At 32.5% G+C, this 27,614-nt stretch overlaps 2 protein-coding genes across 2 annotated transcripts in view; both read right to left on the bottom strand.

Annotated features, from left to right (window-relative positions):
- LOC139494335 (neurotrypsin-like) overlaps positions 1-1,798 on the bottom strand; it is a 21,336-nt gene extending 19,538 nt beyond the window's left edge. Inside the window, exon 1 of the mRNA XM_071282502.1 lies at positions 1,604-1,798. The gene's annotated coding sequence lies outside the window, so the exon portion shown is untranslated. The remainder of the gene's footprint in view (positions 1-1,603) is intronic.
- A 4,741-nt stretch (positions 1,799-6,539) lies between these two features.
- On the bottom strand, positions 6,540-27,614 carry LOC139494336 (uncharacterized; the record flags this gene model as incomplete). Its single annotated transcript, XM_071282503.1, is given in 15 exon segments — positions 6,540-6,617; positions 7,456-7,477; positions 10,743-10,889; positions 11,848-12,018; positions 12,233-12,397; positions 12,874-13,044; positions 14,955-15,125; positions 16,147-16,328; positions 17,106-17,244; positions 19,277-19,461; positions 21,548-21,680; positions 24,035-24,213; positions 24,851-24,989; positions 26,080-26,185; positions 27,585-27,614. Coding segments are annotated over 15 exon segments (2,018 nt in total), but the record flags the coding sequence as incomplete, so codon positions are not given.

Consider the following 27,614-nt stretch of genomic DNA (forward strand, 5'->3'; position numbering starts at 1 on the left):
AGTATTGGTCAAAGTACGGTCAACACGGAGCCTTGGCTCACACCGAACAGCAAGTTATAAAGGGCCTGAAAAATGACCAGTATAAAACAAATAAAAACAGGAAAACAAACGTCTAATCTATATAAAAAACGAGACACAAGAAGCACTTATGAACCACATTAACTACTGAACATCAAAGACAGGTGCAAACAATTTCATTGGTTTTTTTTTATTATTGTGTTAAAAAATCAATATATGTATTTTCTCATAAGCCTATCTATGCTGGGTATTTGTCATATTATTATTGTGTAATGTATATTCAATAATCTGTATATAAATATGTAGACAACTATGTGACACTTTAATAACATAAATTATTATTATTTTATTATTATTTTATAAAGACGACAGACTCAAAGCGATGGCAAGAGATCATCTGTAGGTTCAGACCTTGCATAAACGACCACGTATTACAGAATATAAAACGGTGCAAAATCAGAGGTAATTTAACAGCCGCTTATACTAGGAAATAAGCTACGACAGATCATTGAAATACATGTTCAAGAAGGATAACAATAATAATAAGGATGACAATATAATGAGATCAATAATTGAAATTGACAGATCAAGCTCAAATAAGAAACAAACAGTGATCTTAAAAAAACCAACCGATCAAAACAAAAACATTTTCCTGTAAAGAAGTGTCCTACTTTTACATTAACTTAAGTATCAAACATACACCTTGTTTGAACTATTTTAATAAGCAAACAAAAATGTGTACATTGAGATATCAACTGTTATGTGTTTTGAAGGTAAATAAAAGTGTATTCGAACTACATACAGAAATGAAGGCAAATGTATTATGTCTAATAAAGGATATTATTTATGGATAAATAAAGGCAACAGTAGTATACCGTTGTTCAACCTCATAAATCCATGGACAAAAAACAAAATCGGGGTACACACACACTTTTATCAACATGTTTTGATCAAGTTTTTTTTTTGTAGGAAAGAAAATTCTTTGTCAACAAAAAGATAGTTACTTCCTCAGGAAAAGTGTAACAAACTAAAACTGACGGAAACGCTTAAATATAAGAGGAGAACAACGACACAACACTACAATGTAACTAACACACACAGAAACGGACCAAGCATCAGACAAAATCCCACGAAAATAACAAATATAACATCAAAACCAAATACATAAATTTGGGATAGACAAGTACCGTGACACGTCTTATCGCAATGTCAATTTACACTCAAAAATAAGAGAAAACAAACGACGCAACGTTAAATTGTAACACACACAGAAACGAACTATAATATAACAATGGCCATATTCATGACTTGGTACAGGATATTTTTAAAGGAAAAAATGGTGGGTTGAACCTGGTTTTGTGGCATGCCAAAAGGAATATGATAAACTTACCTACTTAATAGTTGATAACCAAAATATATATTGCATATATCTAAACCCTTTTAATATTTATAACTCGGTAAATGTTAATTATTCAAGCCAATGTATGTGAATTTGAGATCGGCATCCTATACATAAAATCGATTGAAAAGGTAATAATTATTAAGAAAAAGAGTAAATTACTGCAAAAACAAATGATTTACTTACCAACTAGCAAGTATATTCCATTGCTGAATTAACTAGTCAGCCCTGGTGTTTAGGAAACAGGAAAAAAAACACAAAACGTGTTTACTTTTAATAGCACCTTGACGATTGGATATTCTTGTTATTTAAATCAGAGGCACTACATGAAGCAGATATGGATGAAGTATAAAACATAAAATATAAAGTAATACAAAAGTTATTTTCACATATTACAATGATTTTCACTGAATATTAACTTCCTTGTTGAGAGATAAAAACGAATAAACCAATCAAATCGGGAATGTCATTTGAATTGTATTTATAGGTAGACTAGTTTAATATTGTATATTGTTACGTTTGAAAAATAAAATGCTGCAAAGCTTGACAAACAGGATTTTTCTGTATTAATATACATGAGATTATATTGGATAATGTAAATATAGAATTGTTTAATATATAAGATGCAACTCTCAAAGTCACAGCATTAGTTTTGATAATCTATGTGTGTTATTTGTTCGCTTCCTTCTGAGTTTCCTATGGGGATATGTATTTATAGAATATCCTTGTAGCGACAAAAAGCATTTCAACAAAGCAGCAGGCAGCATGTTTATCTGATAAAAACCACTATAAAGGGCAACACACTATCTGACATGAATTATCTTCTGTGGTAGTAGTGTAGTTGCATTTATGTAAAACAGTGGATTAGCAAAATACATCGTTGCTAAAATTCCTGAATCAAAGTGTTTGCCTTTTATATAATTTAATCTTCAGTACGGTCTCATTAAACAAAATAAAATCAAAAGATAAAATGAATTGTTATTATTTAGATATGATATATAATATCATGAGAGACATGAGAGACATAGTTTCCTCTTTATCAAAAATAAATCAACACAGAATCCGTCTTCAATGTAGCGTGAAACTCCCGCACCCTGAATTCGTAGTTTACCTGTTCCCGGGAAACCCACGAAAATTGGTATCCAACGAATACTAATGGATTCACAGTTCTTGAGTGCCCGGAGAAAACAAGCGACCGTTGATTGGAAAACTGACGGTCCTAGTCAATTAAGATTGGAATCGAGTGCACCCACATCAGCGGGATTCGAACTAAAAATCTTAGTGTTGACTGGCTAGTGATTACAGAAATAACCACTCGGACACCGAGGCCAAACAATTGACAATGATACATTAAATACTGTACACTTATTGAAGAAACTTTGACAATGTATAATTGTTCGATGCTCTTAAAAGCAATAAACCGTGATAATCTATCTTCATCAAGACAGGATTGTATTCAAAGCGTTAATTGTGGCCTTTTTTATAATATGGCTACGTGTTCTTTTGGCTATATTTTATGTGACGATCCTATTTGTTCATTTTAATAGTTCCTCACGATTGACCAGTAACCCGAACCATTGTGTATGTTGTGTAAACATTTAAACTTCTAGCCCGATTTCTATTATTTTGTGACGTACAACATGTACAACTACACGACTTTACAGAAATATGTATACAACAATCATTCTTTTCAAAGACTAAACGGTATGTCATGAAATCGGGGTTATCATATGTACCGATTTAAATTTTCATTGTTGTATAATCATGTTGCTGTAGTGAACCATTTACAATGTTAGACAACCTGTTTACAGTGTTGTTTTAAAGTTAACAGACATGAATCGGCGTGAGTTGCATGCGGATGTTAACATTGAATTGACATAGGCATGTATTTTTATTAAAATAAAACTGCTTAAGTTAGATGCGGTGTCTAAATCTTATTTTACCAACTACTCTCAAACTTTGACATTTTATTAAAGATCTAGACAGATTTTTTTTTCTGGTATTTCAAAATCCAAGATGGAGGAAGACAACTTAAGAGAGGGTATTGAAATGAATGAATTCAATACACAAAAAGTAAGGTCAATTACGTGTTGATTGACAGGTATATTTGTGTGTCATGACTGATATAATATCAAAATGAATTACTGAATTAACGTACAATATCTGGTCTTTTAAAGTATGTAGACCCATTATTATTTATAAATACATGTGTATTTATTTTTTCACAATGATGTCTGACAGCCTAAGTCGTTTTTGTAATGGCCTAGTAGTCTTAGCACAGAAAACTTCTCGTAAAAAAATCTACAAAAACTAGTGAAGGTTCGAAATTAGATAGTATATATAATTTCCTTTCTCTATTTTATAATCCTGCGATTATCATCCACCAAAACTGCGACTTGTTATCCCGACAGATTAGTTTAAACATATTCACAAGGGTCTGTAGTAAATAACAATAATTTTGTATAATAGACGATAACTTGATAGACATTTCCCCGGGTTGTCTAATTTCACAATTGTGTTCAATGGACCACAAAGGTTATATGAAGTTATTAAGGTCAGGTAACAGTAAATGAACGCCGTCTACCGGATTCCGCGAAATATTGCGATGTTTTGTACGAATTACGTCCCTTTGACTAGATTTTGCAGAGTTGAAACCGGCGACTTTCCGACGGGCTAACGGTAAATTTTATGGAAAATATGCAGCTTCTAGGAGAATAAACTTGTTTGCTAAAATTGAAGATGAAGAAATACAACAGGATTTTAAAAATGAATATGAAAAAAGTCATGAAGAAGATCTTCGAAATGAAAATCGCGAACTTGACTGGTGTAAGGTGGTAAAACTTTGATATCTCTCAGCAGTTAAAACTGTGTATTTCTTCCTAAGTTGTGATGATGAAAAACAGCGTGGTCTTGGAAGTATTCTTTATGTAGTATGTCAAAACTGTCCATACAAAAACCTTATATTCACTGGGAAAAGACATCGTTCAGCAGGAAATAAGCAGAATGGCGTGCAAGTTTTGAACATCAATCCTAAACTTAGTTGCGGAATATCCGTTTCACAGATGAATTCGGTTGTGTTCCTTTTTTGTAATAATACTCCCGTTCCCTTTTTACGAATGTGAAATACCAAATAAGACTATTTCCCGGGTTTGTACTATCATGAGCAACACGGCGGTTGCCAAATGTGGAGCAGGATCTGCCTATTATTTCGGAGCACCCGAAATCAACCCCTAGTTTTTGGTGGTGTTCGTGTTGCTTAGTCTTTGGTTATCAATGTTGTGTCATGTGTACTATTATTTGTGTGTTGGTTGAAGTCCTTTTAGCCATGGCTTTGCCAGTTTATTTTCATTCTTTGGGTTTAAATGTCCCTTTGGTATCTTTCGCCCCTTGTAAGAATTTCAAGATTAAATAAACGTCAGAAAACACGTCACTTTTTATGGTTTCATATGCTGTCACTAAAGGAAGATGTCGGTTGTAATTCTGTGGTTTACAAATAGTAATGTCCTTCTATATTATGTATTTATACGTTTATCTGTGCTCGGTGCTCAGGCGTTTGTTGACACTGTATTTCTGTCACGTACTCTATTTACTTGTACGACAGTAATCAGTTGTATATTTGGCTAACAAAAGGTGCAACTTGCCATTTTTTCGTTAAATGTCCTGTACCAAGTGATGGGGAAATAGTACCTTTTGGTTGGATTTGGGAAAATTAAAGGTTATGGGAGCAGACTTAGCAATAAAAGCCTCGAATGTGGAGTTCGTCAGGCAATCGCCTATAGGAAGGTATACCTAGACAACAAAACTATATCCTACAGTTAGTAGATTTTTCGTTTAGCTAATCACCAGGCAGAGTATGATAAATGACCATTTTGGAAAAACCCAGATACATTAGGAGAGCAGCATGAGGATAGCAACTCTGATGTACAACATGGTTTGCTGGGAATGACGTTGGTGGGTGAAAGACCATGGGAGGTCCACAAGCTGAAACCCATTTGTACACTAACAGAAAATATACTTTTAGACAGTTGGTAAGTAAAAAAAGGGACATCGAACATGTTGCGTTAACTACAGACGTATAACACTACTTTCTGTGCCAAGCAGAGTATTCACAAAATCATATTTATCTCATTTTCTCTTATCAAAGATCAAAGTTTTCTTATTTGCTCTCATACCAGGTCTTCTCATTTCAAAGTTGTTTTGTGTTGTGCTTCGTCTAGTTTTGTATGCCTAGTTAGTTTGTCATCGACCTTTTAAGAGACTTGAAAGAAATATTGAATCTTGCTAGTAATGTTTGCCTTGCTATCAATTCATTGCATATGAATACAAAATAAGATTAAAGTAATGTGGTTTGTTTATAATAAGACATCAATATTAATACACCGAAGTTTAAATTAATTAAATGTAAGCAATTAAAGGCAACCCATGCGGCCTCAGCAATGAGTCAACCCGATAACGTAAAGTCAGATTGATGTTTACAACACCTGGAAATGAAAAAAATAAAATAATATAATTGAGCAAAATTACGATCTTATTTATAAATAAAACAATTAACGAAAAAAAAATTGACAAACATAAACCACCAACAAGTACTAAGCTGTAAGCTTCGGACTTCGAACATGCACACTATAATTTGGCGGGTTAAACATGTTCATTGGTGTCTAGCCTCCCCTAAACTGGAACAGTGATGTAACAATACATCATGCAAAAAAACAATACAAATCAATTAAAAAGATGTAAGCTCATTATTGAAAAAAGAGAAGTAACCTCCTAACAAAAAAAACTAAACCTGACGTAGCAGGGTATTAACATGATAAATATACAAAAGAAACACGGCTGATATACGTGAGTTCTCGAAGTTACTGACAGCTACTTCAGGCTCAATACTAACTAAGATAAAAACCATGAATTATAAACTGTGTAATTATGTGTTATTAGAATGTAATTACATGTTACTATAAACAACGGAAATTAAAATTTGATACTAGGAATGAAAAAAACAAACATAGAACATCTTAAGTTCTATTCTTTCGTTATAATATCCTCGTATATTACTTCATTATGACAGTTCATTTGAGTATTATCACGCCCACCAATCTCAATGCTGTCATAAACACCACTCTGTGTATCACTTGAACGTCGACTTCGTTCATAATCGTTAATTTGGCTTGGAAGTGGTAGTTCACCAAGACGTCGGTTGTTGCTAAAACATGTTCAATTGTATAACTGTTAAACTGTTCATATTTTAAATACGCTTTAGAACATCGATTTATGTTACAATGTAATATGATACACAATATGACGTTATAATAAAATAACATTTTATAAATTTCATACATGTACATCCGAAGCACTTTTATGTATAACCGTTATACCAATTAAACACGCTAAACCCAAACAGTTTGAAGCCAGAGATGTACATAATTTTTTTTTTTTTCCAAAGATATTAGTTATTAGATATCAATACCCCATAACATTGTTTACAATAAATATTTAAAAAAAAACACGTGACCCTCCATTGTCATGATGGCAGCGCAGCGTCATATCAATTTAGAAACATTTACAAAATTGTTTTCTTCTTTTGATCAATATCCCCTAGAACTGGAAACGATTAAAGACACTACAGACACACCTCCTTGGTCTCATTCAACCGAGTCTTTCCATTGCAAACTTACATTTGGGTTCGAAAAAAACTATGCTGTATCTTATTTATAGTTTGGTTAATGTTTTATTTTCTTCAAATATTATTGGTATTGTTGCAATCGGAGATGGTTATGTTCCAAAAATTTTTTATTCATAAGTGTATTTTGTTAATCTGTATAAACATGCAGCTGTCTAAGTCCCTATTTTTAAATTCAATTTTTGTTTGAATTTTTGCAAGAGTCACGCACATATCTAACCTGTAGTTCCCTTCTACAACTATGTGTGTCCATGCTACAAACCTTCAAGAGGGTCGAACGATGTGTGTAATGAGCTTTAAATCGGAAGAATTGTGTTTTAAGTGAATTATGTTTTTTAAATTTGAAACAAAGAAAACTTACCCCGCCTTTTTATTTTGCTTTGCTAAAAAGTAACATAACAAATTAAGCTGATTAGACAAAAGTAACAAAACACATATTAAAGTATAAAAAGACACAGACATAAATCCTTTTCTAAAAAATGGGTGATGAACAGCTGTTATGTTATCTTGATGGTTTTTGTATAGTAGTTGTTACTTTTCCATATTCATTTTCATGTTTTGTTAATGCGGGGTTCACACATTGCCGATTGTTGTTCCCGTTTGAGATCAGACAGCGATACAACACGAAAAGCAAAAAAGTCGGATAACTATCCTCAATTATCTGGAATATCCTATCATTGTCTGAACGCAGTCGTTTAAGTTCATAACAGATTACTACGGGTCGGGAAGGGTCAGAATAGTTCGGTGCATCCCAACAGTTAGGTGCGGCCCGTAACATTCGGGGAAACTCAGCCGATTTTGTCTAGTCGGATTACAATCGTTACTATGTCGTGACACACTCTGCTGTATCGGATCAAAATTCTAACAATGCTCTGTGTATTCTGGACGGTGTCCTGTGGAACGGGAATGATCTGGAGAAGTTTTTGATCGATGTTTTTCTGCCGATTGAGTAAAAATAAAATTTCAATCCTGGCGTATAAGATGAATTTATTTCAAAGTTTCTTCTCCACGGCGATCACTGCTATGTCAAATAAAGAGTCTCTATATGTTTTAGGAGTCTAATCATAGTATACATGCAGAATAATGCGAAAATAAATTAATTGTCCTGTCCCCGAGTAATTATAGAAATAATGTTTAAAATTTAAAAGCAGAAGTCTTGTCTATGATTTAAAAGTCGGTCTGTTGACGGAAACAATATCCGGACGGCTTTTTTTCGTTATTCTCTAACAAAAACACCACTAAATAACAATAAGAATTGATGACAAATGCGACTATGAATGTTACTTATAGGACATAGAGGCTTGGTGATTAATTTATTGCGGAAGGAAGAGAAGCGACACACACAATAGGTCTTCTCTTTTAATAGTATAGATCCGTATGTGTTATCAAGGGTACATACAATTGAAAATATTTACATGTTCATCAGAGAAAACAATTGAAGTTGCACAAAGCACAAATAATAAATATGTTTTTGATTTAAAGTGATTTGTTTTGAACCTGCTACCACATTTTACAATATAAAAAGAACATTCTTTTTAGAAACGCGGACTAATAAAACACTAAACAAAAGACGAAACCTTGCACAAAAACATAGCGCAGTAACAAAAAATGTAACCAAGTTTACAAGTATGATATATAGAGATGTATTTTATTTTCTAGTTGATCCGTTGTCAAATTGAAAAGTCTTTATTAGTCATTTTACGTTAACAAGTATTGTAATATATAGTCAACAATTTTTGGAAAAGGTCATTCAAGTTATGCTTCGCTCTGTAAATCTGTTTGAATATACATGTACTTGTATTAATTGAGAATGAAAATGAGGGATTTGTCAAAGGAAAATATTCATACCAAAGAGCAAAAAAAAAAAAACACCACTTAACCAACAATGTGTCTTCAACACAGGAAAAATAAGACTAACAAAGACCAGAGGTTCATGACTTAAGGCAGGCGTAAAAATGTGTCGGGGCTATTTTTTTACATTTGGAAGTCAACTATTTGAAAGTGAACGCCTTGAAATTTTATAATATATGAATACTATCTTATTGACAGGTCAATTGATAGAACTATCAGATTATTAGTCATCATATAGAGTTGTGGAGGCCTCTTTGGCCGAAAGTTCAAAAATAAGTACTACTGTATTCACTAGCCAGTCAACTCTAAGATTGTGAGTTCTAACCCCGCTTGTACCGGTGCACTGGTCTCCTTTCTTAATTGAATGAAATTGTAAGTTTTCCTATCGAAGGTCAGTGGTTTTCTCCGGGCACTCCGGCTTTCACCACCAACAAAAATTTCCCACTAAGAAATGGCGCAAAATAAATACTAGTTATTTGTGAGTTTATTTCACTAAAAAGCAAAGTCACAAAAAAACTGAACGCATAGGAAAATCAAAACAAGAAAGTATCTAATCAAATGGCAAAATAAAAATCTCAAAAAACATCAAACGAATAATTACAACTGTCATATCCTTGACTTGGTAAAGACATTTTCTTAAGTAGAAAATGGTGGATTAAAATCGGATTTATAGTTGGCTAAACCTTGCACTTGTATGATAGTCGCATTACATACATGTTACACTATTTCAGTTATTCGGTTACCAGAAATTTTATTATTCATGGTGTGCCACTTAAAAGTGTGATTGTGTAATTCATATTAAGATCAAAGAGCAAAGACGAAAACATGTTTAAACAGCCAAAAGTTAGAAGAATTTGAGATGCTTTTAGGACCATCTAATCGAAACAGTTTGGTTTACTTTCAAAATAAAGACTCAGCTGATCATAGACATATATTACTCTACATTTTTTTTACAATACTTTACTGTTGGCATAACATGCAGGGTATTTCTAACACATCGAACGAATAGAAAAGAACTGCATCATTTCTGACTTGGTACAGGCATTTTCTTAAGTAGGAATGGTCGATTATAATCGGTTTTATAATTGGCCAAACCTTTCACTTGTATAATAGTCACATATACATACATATTCAAACACTATTTCAGTTAGTCAGTTACCAGATTTTCAGTGTTAAATGTGTGGTCATTTTTATTTTCCTGTTTACAAAACTTTGAATTTTCGAAAAACTAAGGATTTTCTTATCCCAGGCATAGATTACCTTAGATGTATTTGGCACAACTTTTTGGAATTTTGGATCTTCAATGCTCTTCAACCTTTTACTTGTTTGGCTTTATTAATATTTTGATATGAACGTCACTGATGTGTTTTATTTAGACGAAACGCGCGTCTGGCGTACTATAAATTATAATCCTGGTACCTTTGATAACTATTAACAATATTCATGAATAAAATCATTCCATACGTTAACTCATCATATACACAATGATTAAAATCATGTACATGTACGATAAACACCAGTTTCGTTATTTAAATAATGATAAGCAACGAGGAAGCCAGTTTAATAGCCAATGAGTGTAAGAACTTGAAGAGCATTGAGGACCATACATTACTTAAACTATATTCCATTCAAAATAAAACTAAAGCTGAACTTAACAAAATGTATCCCACAATTTCCCATTGGCATAATTTTCAGGTTGTTTCTACAAATAAATGAATCTCAAATTATGTATTTATCACTCAGAATAAGGTTATGAATTAATAACTTATTTCGACATGAATAAAAATTCACACTTACCAGTTTGAATAGGATTTAATCTACGGAAAGCACAATGACCAAGAAAAATAATGACAGCGGTAACTACAGAACAACCAACTGCAACAGCTGCAAGAATACCAGCTGAGAATTGTTTGGAAGCTTCTTCTGTAAGCGCTCGTTCCGTACCTGTCAGTTATACGAAGTAAACTTTGAATGAGGTAGTTTTGTAGTACATATGACTTACAAAAATTGACATATATATGATATATACATAGTATGCCATTCAGATACATTTTAATTTCTTAACTAATGCCTATTTCATGTATTTAGTTTATAGTAATCACGTTGCCACAATTAGATAAAACGGTAGACTACGACACAATTAAATAAAACAGTAGACTACGACACAATTAAATAAAACAGTAGACTACGACACAATTAAATAAAACAGTAGACTACGACACAACTGCTAAACCGTTTATCAGAGTTACTGTTCATATATAGTCAGTGTAGATATACGTATTTGTAAATCAACAACGGGTTACGGGTAATAACTCTGTGGAATGAAAAGCTCCTTAAAAATCATATTGTTTTTATAACATTTTTTTGGCGATTTGTAATTTTAATTCTCATAATAATCTATGTTTCGTACAACATACTACCAATAAATCTTTTGAATCATGAATTATATATTACCGTTGATCATCTCAGCGAGATTGATTTTCTAGCTTGAGTGAGAAAATCAATCGAGTTGAGATGACCAATGATAATCTGTTTATTGCGATTTTACCTACATGTATATCGAAGTTGTCTATTTGATTGACAACTATTGACAATGCCACATACCAACTAAGTTTTTAGCGATAGTTGTTTTATATCACTTGCCTCCGCTGAAAAGGAAATTATCAGTCAACAAGATCAAAGGAAAATTTCGTAAAATAGTGATAACAAGGTTTACAATTAAAATGTTCTGATTGATCTATTTACTCATTTCTAATTTTTCTACTCTCATTTAATTTTTCATATATGTATATTGACTCGTTTTATCGATGTTTTTCGCTTATCAAATGTCAAAACAACACTGTATACAATGGGAACAGAAAAACTTTTTTTTTCTAGATTTGGCAAAACTCTTTGATATTACCTTGGCAAATGTCTTGAATGCAATTTTGAATATTGAAATTATTTCCGATGCAATCAGATCCACCAAACACTGGAGAAGGACTGTCACATCTACGTAATCGATTTTGGAATCCGTTTCCGCACGTTGTATTACAAGACCCCCACTCCTGCCAACTTCCCCACTGTCCATGAACTGCAATTATATAAGGCTTAGATATATTATATTTTTAGAACAACAAATTTGCATATAATATTGCACATTTACTTAGTAACATTGTATAATCTAGTACAGAAAGTACAAACTACAACAATCGTTGTAACTGTAAAACGTCTTCGTAAATAAATTTTGTTCTTAAATAAGCTTTTGGCATAAATAATTTAGCTTTGATAACACTATTTGATAGTACCTAAGCACTTGTCTTGACTACAATTTTGAACAGCAAGTCCGATGCAATCCGATCCACCAAACATTGGAGAAGGACTGTCACAATCACGTGATCGATTTTTGAATCCATGTTCGCACGTTGTATTACAAGACTCCCACTCCTGCCAACTTCCCCACTGTCCATGAACTGCAATCAAATGTGGTGTAAATACATGTCAGTGTTAGGTCTTATCGAATTCATTTAAGATTATATTGCAAAAAAATATACTATTAGAGGTTTGTGTTTCCATCAGTTTTAGTTTGTAACAAGAATCTGTTTTCTCTAAACACTATTGTTGCCTTTATATCTTATAGCATTCATTTAAGAAGATGATATTCTAGAAATTGTATTGTAAACTCAAGTATATATATTAAATGATCAAAAGTCTTCGATTTATAACATTGTCAAATTTGTTATACAATTAGTATGTGTTTATACAATATAGATCTCGCTACGTTTAAACACATTGTACACTAAGTTGTTGTATTTGATTGTAAAAGAATGAAATACGGTAGATGAGATGACCTACACTCCCTGCAATTTTAACATAAGCGTGAATATCATTGTATTAGTATTTAAGATGTGAATCATAAGCTAAAGCAAGCTTATATCTAAGAAATTACTTTCACAACCAATTATGTTACAAAGACGACTTTCTATCGATCGTTCATAGCAATAACGTCCTCCATCGGATGGTGTAGGATTATCACATGTCCGAGTCCTGTCTTGAATTCCACCATTACAAGTTGCACTGCAGGTATTCCAGGAAGACCATTTACTCCATTCACCATCGACTTAAATAAGAAAAAGATAGATATTCTTATGATAGATTTAAAAGATATAGTTGTGAAGAATCTAAAACAGATATTACATAATGAACATTTATCCCAACATCCATCGACTAAAATAAAAAAAATAAAAACTTTTATACATTTCTAAAAAGAGGCGAAAGATAACAGAGGGACAGTCAAACTCATAGATCGAAAACTTATTTTTAGGGTAACCCTGTTTAAGAGTATACTTGGAATTTGTCGTCCGTGTTTGGGTGAAAGTTATACTTCGCACAGCACAGCACAAACACACGTATACCCACTTTAGTTTTAGTTGCATAGCGGCAATGTTTTCGTCACATTCAAGAAGACGGTCAAGGATGCGCATCCTTTGACAAGAATCGATGAACAGCTTGTACCTTAGATGGAGCAGATTAATATACTTCACTAGGCATATCATCAGGTTCCTATGCTATGGTAGAAGAAGACGGGGAGAAACAGCGTGTGTCACCCCAAGAGGTGGTCTCTATCAGTTCACAACTATGCCGTTTGGTTTATGCGATGTGGCTAGTACATTTGAAAGAATAATTACAAAAGCCCTCAGTGGATTATTATTAGTCTCAGATGCATAATTATTTCAGTAGTTGTGAATGGCTTTAAACAAGCTGTCATTAAATGCGAGTACTCTCAGATCTGTACATTTTGACTTTTTGTTGTTGGGAGTTACTCGGCCATGTCCACTTATATTAAAAAAAATTGAAATGAAGCAAACCGGCAACTTTAGCTAAACAAATGTCTCAAGAATTTTTCAATTAATAGTTCATTTTGTAGTTTTTTTTATTTCAACTTTCACCTAAATGCTTGACGTGATATGCAGAAATTGTTAAAAACAAGTATGCATTCTATTCAGCTGCGTTTGTTATTACTATCACATTACTTTAATCTAAAAATATGATAACATTTCATTACTTCAATAACGAAAACATACTTGATATATTAATGCCTTTGTAGCTAACCATGAGTGTATGCATAAAGTTATCATATCTGATAAATCATAAACCAATTTAGTTTCGTAATTTTTTTTATTCAAGTCATGTGTGTCTGATTTTCTGGAGTGTTATGTTTGCTATGGTTTATTTGTTCAATAAATCATACATGATAATATTCAAGTTTAACATGTCGTGATGATGTTCAACTTAATGTGTTAACTTTACAAACACGTTTTAACATTATATAGGCCAGGGAGTGATCTTAAAAGTCACGTTTCTCTGCTCTTAAGTAGTTTCTTATACAAATCAATTCATTTAAACCAAACAGTGATTTAACAAAAATGAAATCATACCGAATAAAGCTTATCGTTACTGAATGCAGGGTCAAAACTAATACTGTCTTATGTAATTGTGTAACATGTCATGTAATCAAACATAACAGTTTTAAGGATGTTGGCTGTTCTGTTTCTAAACAACATATTTTATTAAAATACAGGTCAATATTAATACTATATAAACAATGGAACTTTAAACCAAAACGAAAAATAAAAGATCTATGTATTTTGTGATTTAGCCATTCAAAATACGGAGGGAAATTATTCTATGCAGGGTTCTTATATTAATCCAATTCAATTTCTTAACTGTTAGACATTTCGTAGAAATTTGTTCAACCCGAAATATGTAAGCAGATGAATTGATGTCCATTTGCATAAGGTCGATTTCTATTTGTCGCAGCTCATTTATGATAAAAAAAAATAATGACTTTAATAAGAATATCAAAATTGTCTTGACAAAACAATTTGCTATAAGTCTATGAGAAGAATGAGAAGAATATAGGGATAAGAGGACAACATTTGTGTAATAGAGAATTCAGAATATCTGATACAAAGACAATATAAGAAACCACCGACTTTAATGATACGTATCTAGATAAATTATATCTACCTTGACATACAGCTAACTTGCACCTTTGCCATTGACTATTTTGTCCATTACAATCTCTGCCTCCTGCAGACGGAATTGGACTGTTACATCGTCGCCTCCTTGTTTGGTGACCTAGACCACAGGAAGGCCTACAACTATCCCAAACGGACCACTCACCCCAGTTTCCACTTTCTGAAACAATAAATTCAAGTTAAACAAAAGATTATCAGTTTAAAAATGCTAAAAACAAGCCATGTTACCTAATTGATTATTTGGATAAACGTATAGCTAAATGCTTTTTAACACTGTGACATTAGTAAAACTTTTGATATTTTGTTTTTATTGGTATTCATATTGATTTAATATCTTTTGTTTCATACATTAATTTATGACACCTCACATCCTGTCGACACTTTTTACTTATATTTTGACAATACTCATAATCTGTGCTTCTATGTCTATTTACAACGTCTTAACACCAAATCCTTTCGAAGTGTACTATTTGACACTTTTTCAATGTTAGTCCTTGCAAACACGATTATAAGTTTTAAATGGCGCTAAGTTATTTTGCAGTAGCTCCAAAAAATATAATTCTCAGTGCTTTATTTTTATTAGTTTAATGTAACATCAAGTTCTTTTGAACCTCCTACCAAGGCCGTTAGTTTTTTTCGTTTTGGATTGCTTCACATTTCCATGTCGGGGCCTTTTATACTATACAACAATACGGCGTGATGTCTCATCACTTTTGAAGGCTGTACAATTGACTTTATTTGCCGTCATTCACTTTATTTGGGATAGTGAGGAATAGTTATATCATTTGCAGTAATAAAACATTTCCATATGTGTATGCTGATTATATTTTGTAAGCACTAACTGTCCCAAATCCAAACACTGTATTGACTCCGATCTCTTAAAATCTTGAATAACAGTTAAACAAACTCTTCTTTTTTTCTGGTGTTCAGATGAATTCTGTTGGTACTTGGTACTGTCTTAATATTGTAGGTTATAAAATGAGAATCTAGGACAACTGAAACCAACAACAACTCAATATTAGAAAAAAAATCAACGGAATAGCAACATCTCTGACAAAATTGAAAGACAACTTGGACCAATTCAAGCGTCATTTGGCAACACGCAGCATATAGAAAGCATTAACCAGTATTATTTTGTATACATTTGTATGCATAATTGTAAAAAAGCTCGTAATATTTACCCACATATTTGCCAAAACATTTAATACCAACATCCTCAGCATGACTACAGTTATTCCTATTCCGAATTTGTCGTCTGCAGTTTATCAATCTTGTGTCACTTGCAGAGCAGTTGAAGTCACCCTTCCATATACTAGCATTTGATGAAGCACCTGTAGCTGTATATATCTCTACAGCATCCGTACTACAATAAATATTTCCATAAATTGTACACACATTTTTAACTATTATAGGCAAATAAAAACACAATAAAACAAATAGGAGGATTTAAAACATTAACTTAATAAAGTAGATCCAATTATCCATTGAAAGTGATGGTTCACCTTATAAAAAACTAAAAATGAAAAATTTCACGGAGGATCAACTAAAGATTTTAAATCAGACTATGGTAATGATTTTTTTTTAACGAATGTTCAAATGATTTTCATAGAACGATCCAATGATTTTCATAGAACGATTGAATAGTACAATTTTAGAATTGCGATTGTCTATGGTATTGGAATAATATGGATTTACAAAACACAGTGTTGGGGCTACTTTAAGAGCTGACACTAGTGTAATTGTGTAATATCTTAAAAAAAAAAAGTCGTCATATTCAATGGTTATGTAGCTATTGATAAAGTAAAGCTTGCATTATTTTTTTAAATGACCAAATCACAGTATGTTTAACCGATTAAGCATTCCATAATTGTATTCAAATTTAATGGTATATAAAGGCAACAGTAGTATACCGCAGTTCAAAACTCAGAAATCCATGGACAAAAAACAAATTCGGCGTAACAAACTAAAACTGAGGGAAACGCATTAAATATAAGAGGAGATCAACGACACAATATTAAAATGTAACACACACACACACACACAAACGGACTAAGCATTAGACAAAATCCTATGAGAATAACAAATATAACATCAAAACCAAATACATGAATTTGGGATGTGACTCGCGTAAAAAACATACCTATACCTAAGCTGTCTACATGCAACACGTGCGTCAATAACATCAAACTGGTCACCGCATATAGTTCGCCATTGATAATTGTAATATAGTTCAAGACGGCCATCTCGCGGACTGGTACCTCCAACAAGACGCAAATCGCCTAAAAACGATGTTTCAAATTAAAAAAAAATGCATATCGATTTAAAAGTTGTAATGAGTATTGTAATATTCTGAGTATGCGGAGTTTACTATATGTTACTGCGCTGCAATCAATCATATAACTTAAACTAAACTGAGAACTGATTAAAGATTAATCATGAGAGAAATTCGTCCTAATTTAATTTGAAAACTTTTTTTATTAAGGTCATAATTTTTTATTGAAAGTTCAGAATCTTTCGTTTTGTGTCGAATCGTAATTGCTGTGGGTTTGTAACACTTATAAGTGCATACGTAGTATATTTCTCTCAATTGATACGATATTCCCGGGTTTGTTTTTCCTATCATGATTTCATTAATAGATAGTTGCTGCTCACAAGGAAGCTATTAAACCAAGGGTTCAAAATGGTGAAGTTGAAATCATCTCTTTGTAAATTTTACGGACGCTATCACGAGTTGGTTGAACGTTATGGAATAACCATTTCACAGATGAAATACTAGCAAGATATATTCTTTATATCGAAGCTAAAATCACCTTCCCTTTCACGAATGTGACCTACCAAATAAGACTATTTACCGGATTTCTAATAACATAAGCAACACGATAGGTGTTACATGTTGAGTAGGATATGCTTACCCTTTCGGAGCACCTTTCGCTTAGTCTTTAGTTTTCTATGTTGTGATTTGTGTACTATGATTTGTCTTTTTGTCTTTTTCTTTTTTAGACGTGGTGTTGTCAGTTTATTGTCTATCTATGAGTTTGACTGTCCCTTTGGTATGATTTGCCTTTCCTTTGGTAAAATGCTCAATTATCATTACAATTCAATTCTACGCATTTAATAAATGATTTTATATGGTAATGTGAATTTCTAAAATCAGAATACATACATAGTTATTAAAGATACCAGGCTAATAAATGTTTACGCCGGATGCACTTTTCGTCTACATGAGACTCTTAAGTGATGATCAGATCAAAATAGAAAGAAAGCCAAACAAGTATAAAATATAAACTACATGTACAATTCTTTTTCTAACTTATTTGATATGTACTTTAAAGGTCAATCATACAATAATTAATTGTCTGTTGCAATTCTGTAGAATACGACATAAATACGATATGTAAATGTTCATACAATGTAATTATATAAAAATGTTAAAAAAAAAAACATGCACAGGTTAATGCAAATAATTTGATTTTGGACGGACCGCATCTTCTGAATATTTGACAACGTTTCAGCTCATATACATATTTTTGTCATGCGACCGAGACGTCATCGATGTTTTTTCACGATTTACTGCGGTTCAAAACGGATTTTTTTTCTATTTTTCTGTCTATTTTAGATGACATCAGAAATGTGGTGCTAACTTTAAATATTGATCTGATGAATGTAAGAAACTTTCAACTTATTGTGATAGTTTGTGTGTATGTTCATGATGTTGTGCTGTAAAAAAAAACCTGTGTACATGGTAAGGGGAGGTTTGGCGTTCACAAACATGTTTAACCCCAGCCGATTATGTTTATGCAACTCCCAAGCCAGGTTGTCGTTAATTTTTTTTCTGTCATGTGTGGGTTTTGTTTTCGTAAATTGTTGTGCTATAACTATAGATTCATTTATTTTTGTGGGTTCTAATTTTCGTTGATCGTTTAAAACACACTTTTTCGTTGATATATGATTTCCTGGTTTTTATCAATGGTGAGTACTGATTGTTGATGGCCGAATAGCTGTTTATAATTGCTTACATTTACTTTATTTTAACTTTTTCTAATAGTTATTTTATTAGCAATCATTTCTTAACTCCATTTTTGTACATTGTTGTTGACAATGGCGCTATTGATTATTCACATGCGAAGTTACTATACTTGGTTTGATTTCCAACTTAGTTTAATTTTATTTCAGCTGGAAGAACTACTTTATCAATAAGTAAAATAATATGTTACTTATGTTTATGAATGATTTACAAAATACTTTGATTAGAATCATCATGATAATTGAATTATGTTATGTTTTTGATTTTATATATATTTATCTTATTACCTTGAAATATATCATAACCTCCGAGACATCTAACACCAACATCTTCACCGTGGCTACAATCATGTATTCCCCATTCTGTATGCCTACACATGTCTATACCATTTGTTTTTTTAGTGCAGTGAACGTCATCTAACCAGATTATTCCAACACCATTAGGAGCCGTATAAAACCCAGCATGTGTACTTCTGTTATCATAATATTTTGCGTAAGCATAATACCATTTAATCGATTGAACTGCATGAACTCTCTGCAGGTGTATACCAACTAATTTGGGCACGGCCAGAAAGAACATACAAGAAAGCAGTTCATGTTTTAATCAAAATGATAAGCAAAATAATTTGGTAAATTTGGTATCAAATGAAATTTTAGGGACTTGTGATCCCTTAAGGAAGTTCAATACTAAGTTTCAAAATTACAAGCTTTTCATAACACTAGTATACATTGATAGGGATTAATAAAAATTAAAAAGAGCTGAAAAAATATAGGTCCGTGTGCTGCTAATGAATTTATCATTGACAAGTTTAAGTTTCCAAAACATATAAAAAAAATAAGAGTTTATAAGATTTTTTACAGATGGCTTATAATTATGTATCTAAAAGATTTATAAAATAGAAAATGGGGGGTTAGTGAGCAAAATTTCTAAAGGTATTCAAATGCATAAAACCAGAGGATTCCGGAAAACAGACAAAAATTCCAAATCATGACAAGCGAACATCACAAAGAACTGAAGTTTCTTGTGCATGACAGAATAGATATATGAAATTATAAGCGTAGGAGTTATTTGTCCTGTAATTCAGATCAGTAGTACCCGACCAAGGCTGCAAGGAATCATTGCGCTTATAAGTGCAATTTAAGTTATGGTAATATTTTTGGCAGAAGTCAGGATTAGATATCGTTTTGACAAGAATTTTTTATCAAACTAATGTCTTTTTACCATGTTTACTGAATTTTCTAGTTTATTATTTACAAAACGTTTACAGGAATATAGCAAATAAACACAATCAAATAAACAAATATTGCATAATAAACAAAATCATTATCAATTTCAATCATGCAATAAGACTAAATATTATCATAAAGATATAAACTAATGAGATCTCACAAACATGTTTAACCCCGCCGCATTTTTGCGCCTGTCCCAAGTCAGGAGCCTCTGGCCTTTGTTAGTCTTGTATTATTTTAATTTTAGTTTCTTGTGTACAATTTGGAAATTAGTATGGCGTTCATTATCACTGGACTAGTATATATTTGTTTAGAGGCCAGCTGAAGGACGCCTCCGGGTGCGGGAATTTCTCGCTACATTGAAGACCTGTTGGTGACCTTCTGCTGTTGTTTTTTATTTGGTCGGGTTGTTGTCTCTTTGACACATTCCCAATTTCCATTCTCAATTTTAATCTAGAGGGCTAAACACATCTATATTGTATTTGTAAATAAATGGTCCAAATGGTAATAGTCAACATAGGGATGATTACGATGTAAACGATGTCAACCCAAAGGTAAAAAATAGGTATACATAAATAAGGCCGTCAGTTTTCTCGTTAGAATTGATTTACATTGTCTTTTGGGGCCTTTTATAGCTGACTATGCGGTATGGGCTTTGCTCATTGTTGAAGGCCGTACAATGACCTATAGTTGTTGATTTATAAATTACATTTCTTCAATGTAACCGGTGTTAATAGAAAGAGTAAGACTTACTATACAATATAAATATGGTGTTGACAAGGTATTCGCAAAATCGTGATCTCTACGATTTTAACAAAAAAGATAGAGACTCGTTATACATCGTGAAACAATCTCAAAACGATGTTGACTAACTTTGACGATGTAAGCCCAGTGGAATAAAAAATATAACAAAGATAACAAAATTGTGTCCATGGTACACGGGTGCCCCGCCCGCACTATCATTTTCTATGTTCTGTGGACCTTGAAATATGGGGGTCAAAACACAAATTTGGCATTTAGATTAGAAAAAAAACCATATCACAGGTAACATGTATACTAATATCAAGTTGATATGAATTCAACTTCGTCAAAAACTACCTTGACCAAAAGCTTCAACCTGAAGCAGGACAGACAGACGGACTGACGAAGAACGAACGGACAAACGTACAAACAGATGCACAGACCAAAAACATAATTCCCATATATACTAGAGGCATTAAAAGCATGATTGCAAATGAATCAAATTAAATAATGTAATGTTGAGGAAAAATTGTTTAATATCCTTATTTATTCCGCGAATCTCAAACCAAAAAAATTATAAAATATTACCTTAGTTTCATTTGTCTGCATGCCACGATAGCGTTGTTTTTAGTAAAGCCATCCTCACAAATTGATCCCCATGAATTACTGTGGTATATTTCCAATCTACCATAATCTTCCCCTCCAATTAATCTAAGGTCACCTGATATGTTTCCACGAAATAAAGAAATTTTGTATGCAACTTTTTATTTATTTAATGTTTTGTCATTCGATACGTTTGGTCCTCCAAGCTTTTCAACTTTGTACTCTGTTTTGTCTTTTTAACTATTGGAGCATTACAGATCAATCTTTATTAGAGGACACGCGCTTCTGGAGCAAACCAAAAAATTCAATCCTCGTATCTAATATGATAATACTGAGAATGGAAATGGGGAATATGTCAAAGAGACAACAACCTGACCAAAATGGTCTTCAAAGCAGCGAGAAAATTGCTCACATGAGGTTGTCCTCATCTGGCAACTTAATAAACTTGGGTACTAGTACAGTGAAAACTCCAAAACATATAAATGAGGTTTAGCATGTTTTGTGAGATCTCAACCCTCCCCTTACAACTATAGACAATGTAAAATAAAGAAACACATAGCATTACACACACTTAATGTCCGCTTAAAGGAAGTCCGCGCCCGGTGTCAGAAAAGGTAACAAACGAAATTAAGCAACATAATAATGAACCATTAATGAACAAAGGACTACTAGCATTTACTGACATGCCAGCTAAAGACCTCAATTAAACTGATTGAAAGATTATATATTCGTCATATGAAAATCAAGTACAATCCCTTCCGTAAGGTGTTGGATATCATGTTGTCATAAAATCTATAAAAAGAACATAACCAGTACCATGCAAATAACTGGGTTAAGAAAATATGTGTTTATATACCGATGCAAAGACCCTATGATTGAATCAATTTAATACCAAAATATGCAATTCTTAATGACTTGACAACAATATCGTAACTATTTCCTTTCCGAATAAGTCTGTTTAAAAGACTGGTTAACATTTCGGATGAACGCCGACATTTTTGTGCGTCGTAAATAATATTACCATCATTAAACATTGGATGAAATGCCTGAACGTATATAAAGAATATTTACGAAAGATGTCCATGTACCCATTAAAAAATCCAGTAAGTGTTAATACTAGTTAAACTGATATCGAAAGCCCTGGTGTAGTCATTTTTCAGTAATACAGAGATTTCTTTCATTGATACAAATACGTTGTTATATAAACAAGCGATTCAAACAAGTTTAGATTTATAAACACCATAAGATTGTGACAAAGGAACGTCACCATCTACAAATGGATAATTAGTAAAAAGGAAATGAAAACTCATCTCTTTTATCATAAAGTTTGTTATTAAGCTTCCTGTTTAAGACATAGATCCAGAAAAGGTCAGTGTTCATTATTAAATTTAACTTTATTAAACGTCAGTTCGGCATGATAAGTCGTCATTATTAAGTGCCAATATATCATCTAAATATCTAAAAGTGCTTTTAAATTGTTGAATCAGATGTTGTTTCCATGTGTCTTTGCTGATTTTAGTCATAAACTGTAACTCATAACAACACTGGTCCGCAATATGTTGTGCACAGTTAGTGGCAACGGGAATTCTTATAACCTGACGATATACGAAATCTCCATAGCGAATAAAAATGTTATCTAGTCAAAATTGAAGGGCAGTTATAGTATCGAATCATGTCCAAGTGACATAGTTCTTATGTTTGTTGTTACTAAAAAAATACCTAAAAGCGTTTGTACATGTATACTTGCATTTTGACTGTAAATGCCCGTTTACTCAGGTGTGTGAATATTTTCTTAACAAGATTATGGGGTCAAGTGTAATGTAGGGTAGACAAGTCAAAACTTTCAACAGATTCAAAATCACCAATATGATCATGCAATGTTTCAAGTACCTCCAAAATATTTTTGACACTCCAAAAGCCATTTATTCCAATATTTATGGCCTTATTTGAACAATGTACCAGTTTTTTTAATTGTACCAAGTGTACTCGTAACTAGAATAGACAGATGAGTAGTGAAGCAAGGGCTCAAAGACCAGATAAATGTTTATTTGTAAGGAATTTTGTGCAGCTTTGAAAGCCAGTACATGATTTGGGCTTTTATTGTACTTGGTTCTGTTTGTAACGAGATAGCTAGCATTTTGTAATAGATGTCATTTTACGAAAATGAAGTCAGTTGGAATGTAGATGAATTCGTGATTTACTTTAAGAATCTCAATGTAAGATTTACTTCGAACAATAATAATGTTGTTAGCAGCCTTATGACTTTGTTCTTTAACAGAATGATCTTTAAAAATACCGGCAATATTTACAAAATCAAAACCTTTGTTGACATTTATCTTCTTGTATGCATTATGTTATCTTCAATTTCACATGAAAATTCTGTTTTGAATCTAAATTATTTTAGAGAGAACTCCTACTCGTAATCCATGAAATAATTTTATCTTCAGTAATCGTACGTTTTAGCTTAATTACCTTCAGATGCGTCAAAACACCAGACTCCCACATCTTTGTCATGATTACAGTTGAGAAAGGTCGAACTGCTATAACCACAATTAATTAATGCTGATTCGTTTCCACCACAGGCAAGGTCGGTAAGCGAAATTTGTCCCATCCCGTCACCAGATGTGTAGAACTTAACATTTGTCCAGGAACTATATATAATTGATAGAAGTTACAAATATATCAAAGATGATTTAATGTATATTCACCGAAAATCAAAGTTCACTTTTGTATATTTTTTTTTTCTTCTTCAAAATATGATATTTCAAATTATAAAATTAAGATGATATTTGAAAGTAGAATATAGTTTGTTATTGTTAAATTATCGATAATTTTCCGGAGCTCCTGATCTGAGTTCTACGCCCTTTTATTATTTAGCGATACATGATCTATAATTTTCAGTGTTCTAATGTAGATCTTTAAGAACCTGTTCCTTTGTTCTTCGTTTTTGGGAGTCGTAGCGTTTTTCAATTGTCCAAATGATATCTTCAAGGTTTTTTTTAGGAAAGATTATCACATAACCACATATAATATAGCTATGTCATCTAAATGAACAGTGTTACATTAAGGTTGTAGTGTAGCTTAAGCTTGTTCGGATATAAATGTTATATTACAATTGTATAATTACACTGGTGTGTTGTTTACATCGATTACAGAAGACACATACTTAAATAGTCTACAAAAGGCCTGCAATCTGCAATAGGCATGTCACCTAATGAAATAAGAATTATGTAAGTAATGAAAATACGTCACCAAATATAATTCTTCCCGGCAATAGTTTACTATTACCTCGAACCAAGCTGTCTGCACACGACACTTGCATCGTTGTAACCAAATCCATCGCTGCAGACGGTTCCCCATATATAATTGTGATATATTTCAAGTCTTCCCTGTAATCGACTTGAACCTCCAACCAAACGTATATCGCCTGCAAATATACATTATCTTATAAAACTTGACATATTGCAAATCCATTCCCCTTTCCCTTACCGGCATGTTTTATAATATCAACCATAATTGACAAAATAAAACAGCTCTCAGTACAATCATGGTTTAGCCCTACAAGATGTGATGGATAAATACACTTTAGATACACCCTGGTTGTTGTTAATATAATTCAATTTTGAGATACTGTCATACACAATCTAGATACATGTATAATCATCCAATAGAGAATGCATGTACAAGGTCAGGAATATGACAGCTGTTTTCCATTCGTTTGATGGGCTGATGTTTTGCTTTTGGCATTTTTTATAGAAATTTTAATTTTGAATTTTGCTTGGTGCTCACATTTTTTTTATTTGGCATTCTGTTAAATAATGTTCACAGTAGGTCCTTTTCTTTGCCAAAATGACATCATTGATCACATGATATTTACCTTTCAATCGACGTGTTCTACTTTATAAATACGAAGGTCAAATCTTGGTGTGGTACATGTACATTGTTTCACCAGAGAAAGATTGAAGTGTTCGTGTCACTCGGTCACTATCTGTTGAAAATTACATAGTATTCGCTGTATTTCTTTGGCCGTGGTATGATTTGTGTTCGGTTTAATGTATGATAGTTTATTTTTTGTAACCCGTCCAATTGAAATCTCATAAAACTTGATATTCTCTGACGAACGCATGTACGCCTTATTTCATTTGATATATATTACACAGATCATTTAGTTCACGCATCATTGTAAATATAACGGAATTTGATGAGACTGTCATACAAAGTGAGAGGTTTAGCGCTATAAAACCAGGTTTAATCCACCATTTTCTACATTTAAAAATGCCTGTACCAAGTCAGGAATATGACAGTTGTTGTCTTTTCGTTTTTGATGTGTTTTGTCATTTGATTTTTACCATTTGCATGAATAGGGACTTTCCGATTTGATTCTCCTCTGAGTTCAGTATTTTTGTGATTTTACTTTTTACTTATTTATTACTATCAAGCGTTGATAAATCGGTAATAGCACTCAATCTCTTTATAAAATAGTCGCACACATTAACATTTAATTTGTGGAGACAAACCTTCACTAGTGACTTTGGCAAAAATTATCAGAAAGGACGAATTGAAACATAATGTCTGTATCCATATGATTACATGTAGATGGCCAATTTGGTTCCGATTCATTTCCTGGTTAAAAAAAAGAAGGTAAAGATATAAGGTAACATCAAATCCCGTTTTAAATCATCTACAAAAAAAGTTGGCGAAAAAATATAGAAAAATAGCAACAAACACGTATTATGGTCCACATAGCTTAATGAGGTGGTGTTAATAGTATGTTTGCATATTCTACAATTGATAAGAAAATATATGGTTATCTAAGCTTATTACTTTATAATGTGTTTTTATTTTATCTCAGCTTATACGGCATAGATTAACATATCATCTGTTTGATGATCAGTATTAAGGGTTCCCAAAGTATAATACCGTCAGTAGAACTTTTGGTAACAATATACCTTAATTGATTACTTGTACACAATAATTGAAATATTGAAAATATTGCGTTTGTCATGTAGCTGCAGAATTGGTGTCTTTACGTAAATTATGCCATGAAGAACACTTACCTGTATAATTTGTATGTGCTTTTTTTCAGATTGCATTGAAGAAAAAAAGCATATCCAAAAATGTGGTTGAATCTTTAAAACAGCGAAACGTGAATGTATTTCGTATCACTTTTTTTAAATACTCTGAATTGAGAGCCGTGGTGTAGTGGTAAGTGCATTGGACTACATACACATAGGTTCCTAGTTTGATACCCGAAATTCAGTCGGAAGAGAATGACTGGCCCGTGTCAAGAGAGAGAACACTATCACTTGCACGTAAAAAAAAACCTTATGTAGACCTCCAAAAAGAGCAGGTTAATGCCGCTACAAGGCAGAACTCGCACCCGCAAAGTGGAAAGGGATTTCTATACTACGTTATAAAAACTTGTTTCCAAATTCACTATGAATAAATATGTTTTAACAAAATCCTGAATGATTTCTGCGTCGAATGACTAAATGAACATATTAGCTATCACAGAAAAACTGTTTGCTCAGATGGGATTGCGCACAAGCTTCACATACTTCCAATTCATCCGTTTGAGAAGAAACAGGGTTGTGTCTCCTTCAAATATTGATAACACATGTTCATCGAATTTCTGAGGAATAACCATTTTTTTCACTATGTAGGAATTGTCTATGTTTTTGAAGTACAGAGAAAGATAGCAGGGTTTTGAAGGGCGTGATAAGAACTATCGATTAAGATACCGTAAACTAACAAAAAATGAAATACAATAATACTTATTGTTGGGGAATCATCTAAGAGATTGGTCATTTGATAAGTCATTGATAAATCATTTTTGTATATCAGTTAGATATCAACAGAATTGTCATTATAGAAAAAAAATTGACAAATTTTTAAAAGAAAATAATAATTAGACATGTATGTTACTTATATAGGTTGCACTTTGTAAGTACAGCTGTTTCTCAAACCACGCCTCTTTTGGGGAAATTACAATATTCATAGATAATTAATTTAGTAAACATACTGGTTCCCAGTTCTGATCTGTAGGTTGCAT

The sequence above is a fragment of the Mytilus edulis genome, chromosome 11, assembly GCF_963676685.1.
Source record: "Mytilus edulis chromosome 11, xbMytEdul2.2, whole genome shotgun sequence".
NCBI classification, from domain to species: domain Eukaryota; kingdom Metazoa; phylum Mollusca; class Bivalvia; order Mytilida; family Mytilidae; genus Mytilus; species Mytilus edulis.